The sequence below is a fragment of the Neopsephotus bourkii genome, unplaced genomic scaffold, assembly GCF_033783945.1.
Source record: "Neopsephotus bourkii isolate Nb327-2 ecotype Australia unplaced genomic scaffold, CSIRO-AGI_Nbou_v1 NB_1630, whole genome shotgun sequence".
In the NCBI taxonomy this organism is placed as follows: Eukaryota; Metazoa; Chordata; class Aves; order Psittaciformes; family Psittacidae; genus Neopsephotus; species Neopsephotus bourkii.
In genome coordinates, this window is record NW_026902105.1 from 3,014,416 (window position 1) to 3,023,937 (window position 9,522).

Sequence of the window (9,522 nt, forward strand, 5' to 3'; positions counted from 1 at the left end):
TGTCTGCTGGGTCAGACAGGCAGGCTGCAAAGAGCCATTCAAGAAAATTCAAGTCTTCTCTGATCCCAGCCTTTTACACCAACTTACAACTCACTCTAAAATACCAGTAATAAAGTAAATAATAGCTAAACTATGAACTCCATAATTAAAACCACAAAAGGCAGATCAGCAAGGATCCTGAATGCTGTGATGCTGAGAGCTGCAGTGCTAACACTGAGCACTCTGCTTCTTGCCCTGTGGCATGCATGTGTTCCCCAATGCAGTGTCTAGGTATGCCTGCCAATCAAAGCCAAAATCCCCAGACACTGCCAGGACAGGGAACTGTATAACACAGTAAGAGTTAAAGGCAGAGGAAATGTCCTGGTCTAGGCACTTACCTTACTGGGCCTCATTTGGCTCAGGATCCTCAGCCTTAAACCTTCTGTAATATTTAGACACCTGAGCTGGTTTTCCTGGTTGTGAAAAGCCACAAGTAATATAGTTCCTATCTGAGAAGAATCTATTTCCAAGTGGTTAAAGCTTCTCCTCACTATATAAGGAGACTCTTCAACCAGATCTGGGTCTGTTCTATGGGATCTTGGTCTCTTCTACCAGACCTGGAATATAGACCTGGTCTTTCATTCCCAGGCTCTGCAATGGGTTCCCATGATAAAATGCTCCTAATCTTTCCTACTGTAGTTATTTCACTTAGTGAAGACCAGCGAATGAATAGCAGTTATTTACTGGTTGCAAACAAACCAGTGCTGTAATAAATAGCATTCATAAACAAGAAGAGTTTTCACAAGAAAGGTGGAGATACTCAGTTACCCAGAGGGCAGCCTCTTGAATTTAAACATTTTATAGCTGAGAAGAATGGAAATACATGTGTGTCTGAGCACATCCTCCTCTCCAGGCTTGTGTTTGGGGATGCTGAGAGGCTGTGTGAGGGGGACAACAGCTCAAGTTGCAGTGGAGAGACAGCAGTCATGGCACCAGCCTCGTGGTGTGAGCATCTGCTGTGCACATTGCTCTGATGGTGCCACGCTGACTTTGTATGAGCCCGCCTCGGTCGTAGCAGCAGACTGGCCGAGTGGAAGATTTTAGTGACAGTTAAATGGTGGATGTATGTACCTCATCATCCTTGCTCATGTGTTTGTAAAGCCACATATAAAAGTTATGTATCATATAGCAGTATGGGTGAGATAAAGGAATCACTAGTTGATGTAATATGGATCCTGGTTTATTACAAGTTTATTACAATAGCTCCTTTTGTCTGGGAAACAGTTAAGGCAAAGTAAATCAGTAGTTCTGAGTCGAGTATTTCACCAGCATTCAACAACAGTTGCTGTCCTCAGAAGCTTTTAAATATATCAAAAGCCCACAGAGCACAAGCCTAGCAGATGGCAAGGCTTGCTTGGACTGAAGCAGGCTAAGGAGGATGTTGACATTTCTGTTTCCCAGATGGCGATGCACATCGCAAGTCAAATGAGCGCTGGGAACTGCCCAGTGCACTCACCAGAGCTGAAAGCAGATGTCCCACCAGTGTTTACTAAGAGCTTCTTTTACAGCTCTCCCCAGTTTGCTTCCCCTGGCAAAGCCAGCCATTTGGGATTAAAAGCTTCTAGTCCAGACCCAAACTGCTGCACCATGAAGCCTCTGCTTGTGTGTGATGCTCATTGAAGCTGTCACAGAAGCAATTGCTATAATTAAGAATTTACAACATTCCATAAATTTTCCCAACTGGTTTAGGGATCCTTCACCAGCTGTCAGTGTATGGCTGCCATCCTCACAGGGCAGGAGCCCCCACCTCAGCCATAGGGCTGGTGTCCGTCCCAGTGCCCAGGACGGTGTGTGCCAGGGCTGATGCCAGCAGCGTGACCCGTGGTGCAAATCCCACCTCACTGCTGTTGTTCAGCCAGTACAGATGTGGAGGGGGGAGAAAAGCAGAAGTGGCTTAAAGCACAGAAGTAACTAACTGCAGGCAGAGCCACGGGGGAGGTTTAGTGTGAACAAAAATCCAGTCCATCGTAAATGGCTCAACGTCCTGTAACGTGCATTCCTAGAGGAGAAATGTGTGTTTTTGTTAAATACTTGAGAAGAAAAATGCACCAAAGCTTATATCCCCCTTCTATAAATTCTACCTCTACAAACCCCAGGAATATCGCAGCATACAGAAGTTATCTTTTGAATATTTGCTGTTTCTCTATTTAATGCTTAAGGACATACAGCATCCTTTATTTCATAGTGCTTTAATTTCTAGTATGATGAAAAATAAAGTATTACTTGGGTTATTAAACTGGGTTCTTTCTTGGGTTACTAAATTGACAATATTCACTCAGGCAACACCAAGCTCTTCGATAAAAGCTCGAATTCCGCTGCTCTTTGGGAAGGATTTTGTGCCCTTAACTGGCACTTCTGCTAAATCAAAACCAGTGATTTCCACCCAGCTGCTGCTGTTTCACCACCGCTGTGTTCCCCTCACGGTGGAACTCCTGCCGGGCCGTTACGGGATTTCTTGGCGGAAAGGTGTTCCCAGCCGCGGGGCGCCTTCCCCAGGCCGGGACGAGGCTCCCCGGTGCTCGGGAGGGCCCGTTCGGGCCTGCCGGCACCGCCCGGGGCGAGCTCCGTGGGGCTGGCCCGAGGGGCGGGCGCTCTCCGGCCCCTTTGCCAATGGCTGCGGGGGGGTGGCTCTGGACGTTCCCGCCCGGTTACAGGATGGAAATTCCGGGCCTCCCCGGGGAGGGAGCTCGGGCTCCGCGCTCTGAAAGCCTCATTTATCCCCGCGCTGCCGCTCCGAGCGGCGGACACGGCTCCTGCGCCGCAGCCTCCGGCCCCAGCACCACGGCCCCGGCCCGCACCATGCCCAGCGCCTCGGGTGTCGCCGCCCCGGTGCTGCTGCTGCTGGCGCTGCTGCTGGCGGCCGCCCCGCCGCCCGGCGGCTCGGAGAGCCCCAAGGGGAAGCAGAAGGCGCTGCGGCAGCGGGAGGTGGTGGACATGGTGAGAGCGGAGGGGTCGGGGCGGCGGGGGCTGGGGAATGGGAGCCGCTCGGCTCTTTCATTGGAAAGGCTGGGAAAAAAAGGAAAAATCAGAAGTTTTCGGAAAACCTGTCTGCCGCTGCGGGCCGGGCACCGCCGGGTCCGCCGCCGGGTCCCGGTGCTCCCTGGGCTCTGTCTTGGGTTGTTTCTTATTACGCCCTGGTTGTGCCGAATGGGGAAAATGCTGAGGAAGGGTTGGACGGGCTTTGATGGAAACCGCTGGTTTGCGGCGGGTGGGTGCGGGTCTTCCCTTCGTCTTTTCAGAGCCTGCGGCTGAAGCCAGCGTGGGCTCCGCTCCCGGCCGTGGCTGGAACCCGCAGTCCCTGCACGTCGGTGGTGATGCTGTTGAGATCCCAAAGGGCCGGTGGATAATAAACGACAAAGAGAGAAATCAAAAGACTGCTCTTTAGCAGCTGCTAGTTACTGCAAAACCCGTATCTGCACGCTTACTGATCCCCCTTTGCCTTGGTGTGGTGTTGATTCATTATCCCATTTGGCACCTGGGACTGCCGTTCCATTGCAACTAGAAACCTGGATGCACAGGGACTATCCTGTCTCAGGGATAGAAGAAAAGAGGAAGATTTTCCAGTCTTTGGAATGCAGAAAGCAGATGTGAAGCTATTTCTGTGAGTGGCTGGACTGCCGTTCACCTCCTATAGAAAAGCAGTGACAGGCCATTTCTGCTATCATCTCCAGAGAGATCCCTTGAAGTGATGTGCTGGAAGCATCACCGGTACAAAGCTCCTTCACTCTCACACCACCTTATTACCCTTTCACTTTAATTGTGGAAATTGTATTGCATGGAGAATAAGGAGTCTGCACACATGGAGATTTTGTTGGAGCACCGGCTTAGGATCCTCCATTCCTCTTGCATTGCTCCATGCTTTTGGGTGCCACAGAGTAAGCAGCAAAGCTAAAGCCCTTCAGGGCACCATAAAGGTATGCCCCAGAGGGGATACTGCCTTCAGTGGACATTTTAAAAGATGTTTTATGCATTTACAGCATACAAAAGCATGAGTCCTAAGCCTCATCTCCCTCCATCTCTCCCCAGTTTCCACATCCTTGGCATTTCTGTGGTGAGTAACCACATGTGAAAAGCCAGAGCCAGTCGCTGTTACAAGTAGCATCCAATGGAAAAAGAGCAGCAAAAGCAGATAACCAGTGCTGTGTGAAACAAAAATGTCTTTGCATTATTCACATGGTCTCTGAGTCAGTATTTGCTTTGCCCAGCAGCCTGCTCTCCAGCAAAAAACTTCTAGATGTGTCCTTCTTAATTATAGCATCCCACTGTTTCCACTGCCATTTGTCAACAGTGTTTTCTTTGGTGAAGGTACTAAGGGAATGCCAGCATAGATTAGTCCAACTCTCACCTCGCTGTTTACTAGACCTCTTCACACACTCGCTCGTTGTATTTGTAGAGTGCCTCCAGCCAAGCCTGTGATGCCCGTGCTGTTTTTTGCACCAAAGCCCTGGAAAAGGAACAACCCCAGAAGACTGAAGTTGACCAGCCTGACAAAGGACAGAGGGCAGGGGCTGTGGCTTACAGCTCCCATGGTGCAGTAGTGATATGGCTTGCAGGAAGGGGAATAATTTGCATGGTCATTTCTTTCTGAAACAGGTAGGGATTAGGCGGTTCAAAACAGATGAAGAGAAAGAGGTGTGAGAAAGGTCAAGAGCAGAATGTAGTTATCTGTGTGGCCTTGGGATGAGGTGAAGCAGCCAGTCACCAGATGGACAAGAGCATTTAAAGTGAAAGCCCTGCCATCACCAGCCCCTGCAGGTTCCTGCTCTGTTTCTTTTCCTGCTCACCCAGCTCCACACATGGGTGTCCCCTAGCATCCAGCGCTCAGGCTGCTGGGGAAGGAGCTTTGGGCTGCACAAACCTTCTCTCTAAGGAGGGCAACCCCAAATCTCATAAGGTACAAAGGCAACGTGTGTTAACTGTGGTTTGGGAGAGCAGCGTTTGACCTTTCCCAATACTGTGATTAGGGAGAATGATAGTGTGCTGACCCTACCATGTGTGCCTTTCCACTGCTATGAGTGAGGATCCTGAGTTTGGGATTGTTCCTGGGTGCAGCTTCCCACATCCACATCAACACCGACTTACTGTGTGCACTCTGGAGTCTGACTTTTGGGGCATGACTGTTGTGAAGCCCTTCTGTTGCAAAGAAGGGGTAACAGACAGAAAGAAACTGGCACTAAACTCTGCTCCCTGTGAAATGCAAAGTTTTCTTCACTGTTTGGTTTTTTGGTTTTATTTTTTTTAAAGAAAGGGAAAAATAGTAACGGAAGCCTATTGGCCAAGACAGTGACACAAGCAATGGTGGGGTAGGAGAAAGTAACTATTAACATCCAAACTTTTTTTGTTTCTGTATTGAAATGTTGTGGGTCTTCTGAGGTTTTCCAGCAGGTTTTAATCCTTGGACACAGCCACATTTTCATTCTAGGATTTATGCATCTTTTCATAAAATAATCGGCATCTTAATTTATAGCAAATTCTGCTGACATTGCTTATCTTTGAACTTTTATTTTTCTATTTCTTCCTCTATGGAAGCATCTTCTTGGTGATCCAGACATCACCTGTCACAGCAGGGTGTTTGTGTTTGTTTGTGTTTAACTTAGTTAGCCTCTGAGTGAGGGATGGAAGCAGTAAGATCTGTTCTGTGTTTCAGTACAATGGCGTGTGCCTGCAAGGCCCCAGTGGCGTTCCTGGACGGGATGGAAACCCAGGAGCCAATGGGATCCCCGGGACACCTGGTATCCCAGGACGGGATGGGCTGAAGGGGGAGAAGGGCGAGTGCATGCGTGAGAGCATCGAGGAGTCCTGGACACCCAACTTCAAGCAGTGTTCATGGAGTGCCCTTAACTACGGCATCGATCTTGGGAAGATAGCAGTAAGTTAGCTTTGCCATGGATGCTGCACTGCACCAACCACAGCAGTCTCAATCTGACTCTGTGAGCTGGGTAGCACCAATCATACAGGTTTCTCCTTGGAGCCTTTTTCATAGTCATAGAATGGTTTGGGTTGCAAAGGACCTTAAAGATCATCCAGTTCAAACCGCCTGCCATGGGCAGAGGCACCTTCCACTAGACCAGGTTGCTCAAAGCCCCATCCAACCTGGTCTTGAACACTGCCAGGGATGGGGCAGCCAGAGCTGCTCTGGGCATCCTGTTCCAGTGTCTCACCAGCCCCACAGTGAAGAATTTCTTCCTATTGTTGAATGTAAGTCTCCCCTCTGTCAGTTTAAAGCCATTCCCCTTTGTCCCATCACTTCATGCCCTTGTAAAAAGTCCCTCTCCAGATTTCTTGTAGGCCCCTTTAGGTAGTAGAAAGCTGCTATGAGGTCTTCCTGGAGCCTTCTCTTCTCCAGACTAAACAAGCCCAACTCTCTCAGCCCGTCTCCATAGGAGGGGTGATCAATCACAGCTATGAGGCAATGCCCAGACTGGTTGGAGAAATTTAACTGCTACTGCTGGCTTAGAGTGATAATTAACCTTTCTGAGTTGACATTTCTTATTGCCATGTACTTGCAGAACTGTCCCTAGCTTCCCCCATCCCCTTATATCCGGCATTTTGAAGACAGGTAATAATGACCTCTTAAAAACCTGGAAACATTTCTTTTTCAGTTGCTGAGCTTTTAGCAGAGTTTAAGCCTCTCACAAATCCTGTAACTGTTGAATCCAAGATTTCTGGCAACAGAAACAGAAATTGTACTGTCCTCTCATGCAAGGACTTGAGTACAGCCTTCAGACGGGTCATACCCCTTTACACGAGCCCCGAGATGTAACTAGGTTACTATCTTAACAGCAGATATATAGCAGATAAATAAAATTAAGAATTTCCATAATCCCCATTCTCTACTACCATCTATGAGGTGCTGCTTCTGATTTGCATCTTTGCACCATACAATATTTGCCAGGCTGTACTTTTTCTTTTGTTCTATTTTTTCTAGAGGGGACTAAAGAGAATAGTGAAACCATTCTGAAATAAACATATTCCTAATATATTCCTAAATCTGTTTGCTACATATAAATATATAGAAAATAAATAGGTTAAAACCCAGAGGTTGCTACCAAAGCATTTTTTTCTCCTCTCAGGAATGCACATTTACAAAGATGCGCTCCAACAGTGCTCTCCGTGTTCTCTTCAGTGGATCGCTTCGGCTAAAATGCAAAAGTGCCTGTTGTCAGCGCTGGTACTTCACTTTTAATGGAGCAGAATGTGCTGGGCCACTTCCTATTGAAGCCATAATCTATTTAGATCAAGGAAGCCCGGAGCTGAATTCTACTATTAATATACACCGAACTTCTTCAGGTATGTATGCGGAGACTGCATGAACAGAGATGGAGAAGCCAGTAGCAAATGTAGTTACCAAGTGCCCAGGGTGCAGTCTGACTTATAAACTCAAAAGACTGGAAGGAGGAGGAAGAGTGGCCAGCTAACACTTGTTACTCCTACTCTGCTGTCTCACAGGTGACTATCAATAGTAACAGTATAAGAATTATTTATTAAGTGGTACTTCATTACTGTGGTATTTTTCATGGCATCCTGCAATTAAGAAATAGAAGGGATTTCTGTCCAGACAGTTCTACTGTACTCTGCTACAGAGACATTCTGTGCTATTTTAGCATGTGGAGAAACTTCCTTTTTGTCAAGAACAGGGTCATGTCACACTGACACTTGCACATTATCTGTGCATAAGATTTATTCCTCCTTGAATTTCTATTATAATTTCAGGTGGACACAAATGTACTTCCAAAGTGAAATAGCTGGGAACTATTATTCAGTTGCTAAGCAAAAGGCAAATTAGTGAAGTTACTTCAACATAAAAGGTGACACTAGGAACAGGGGACTAACATCGTCTATACTTTCTCCATTTTCCTCCCTGTACTATTTCATGACTGTGTGAAATCCAACATCTAGAGTTATGATAGGGATTCTTCATTAAGGGGTAGGACCCACCTGTCTTCATTAACCCACCTCCAACTAGTGGTGCTAGTGGGGGAAAAAATAAAGGGACAGCAGAAGTGGAACCTTACACAGAAGCAATGAACTAAGAGTGGAAAAGGCTACAGGGTGGCAATCACCTTTGCAGGGCTCAGCTGTGGAAGCCAGTTATGGCCGTGTGCCTATTCCCCTCCCCATCACTGCTAAAAGGATGGCTAGGTGGGATTGAAGCCATATCCCAGCTACCAGGTAGTGACTTTGGATGTTTACAGATGCAGGTGTACCTCCCATGTAACCATCCTGTGGGTTGTGATCTACTGCAGGTACTGCAACAGACTTCAAGAAGCAGCATGGATAAAGGCAATGCATGACTCTAACCTATGCTGCCACATCTCTAATTAATAGGTTTTACTTCAAAAAATGTTATTCAGGTGTAACTAAACAGCATGAGCTTGCAATGAACTGCTGTTCCCAAGTGCTGGTGTCCCTATTCAGTGATGAAATATAAAGTAGTTGTGTCTGCTGAGGTAACCTGATTTTTGTCTTTACCCAGTGGAAGGTCTGTGTGAAGGGATCAATGCTGGTTTGGTGGACATTGCCATCTGGGTCGGGACTTGCTCAGATTATCCACGGGGAGATGCTTCTACTGGATGGAACTCAGTCTCCCGCATTATCATTGAAGAACTACCAAAATAGCTTTCCCCCCCTTTTTATAGTTTCTCTCTTCCCCCCCCCCCCCCTTTATTTTTTACCATTTTCCTCAGAATTTATTTCTGTGGAGTTGGATGCAAGTATTTTGAGTGGAAGGCACCAAACTCTTGCATCTGTAGTCTTTGTTTAGCCTTTTTTTGCACATTGCAGAGGCTTTTTACAACAGTCATTTTAGAATATAAATATCAAACCCAAGTTCATTAACTTTTTTAATTCCTTATTTGATGTATGAAAATATACCACCCCCATTTTAAGAATTAACTGTAACTTTTTGTATCAAATAAACACGATCTTTTACAAATAGAAGATCCAAGCTATTTTATTGACTATTAAAGTGCTTACACGGTGTTATGAAACATAATTTTCTTAGAAGACTTCATAGAAATTTCTAAGAAAGTAAACTCAGATCTTGGCTTTAGCCTTCAGAAAATGTATGTAACATCTACTCCTGGTATACCTGACTACAAAATAGGATGCTCTGCTGTTAAACTCTTAAGTCTCCCAACTAACTCCCAGTGACTTAACTGTGACCTAGATGATGTGGTGTTAAATACCTTGTTCTGAATGACTTAAGTAAAAATAGACTATGTAAGATCTCCTTCCCTCTTTTGCATGTCAATAGACTGAATTTCAGTATAAGCATCTATTATTGGTCTTATTATTGGTATTATTATTGGTTTTGTAACTTTACAGTTACAAAACTTAATTTAATTGCTCCAGTAAAATAATTCTCCTAGATTTAGCCTTTCAGATTTGTACAATCACTTTGGTGTTAAATAAAAGCCAGACATATTAAATAGTTTGGAGGATACAGAAATAAGACAGGTTGAAACGCCTTGGCTTTCAAAA

The 9,522-nt window shown here is 46.1% G+C and overlaps 1 protein-coding gene across 1 annotated transcript; it reads left to right on the top strand.

The window, feature by feature from the left end:
- Positions 1-2,634: 2,634 nt before the first annotated feature.
- Positions 2,635-8,979, top strand: CTHRC1 (collagen triple helix repeat containing 1). Its single transcript, XM_061373299.1, has 4 exons — positions 2,635-2,976; positions 5,687-5,908; positions 7,113-7,329; positions 8,516-8,979. The coding sequence occupies exons 1-4, from the start codon at positions 2,650-2,652 to the stop codon at positions 8,656-8,658; spliced, it is 909 nt and encodes a 302-aa protein (XP_061229283.1). The 5' UTR covers positions 2,635-2,649; the 3' UTR covers positions 8,659-8,979.
- Positions 8,980-9,522: the final 543 nt, after the last annotated feature.

Coding starts and splice junctions, on each gene's coding strand:
- CTHRC1 (XM_061373299.1), top strand. CDS start 2,650: ATGGCTGCGGGGGGGTGGCTCTGGACGTTCCCGCCCGGTTACAGGATG. Junction 2,977..5,686: donor AGCGGGAGGTGGTGGACATG/GTGAGAGCGGAG, acceptor TCTGTGTTTCAG/TACAATGGCGTGTGCCTGCA. Junction 7,330..8,515: donor TATACACCGAACTTCTTCAG/GTATGTATGCGG, acceptor GTCTTTACCCAG/TGGAAGGTCTGTGTGAAGGG.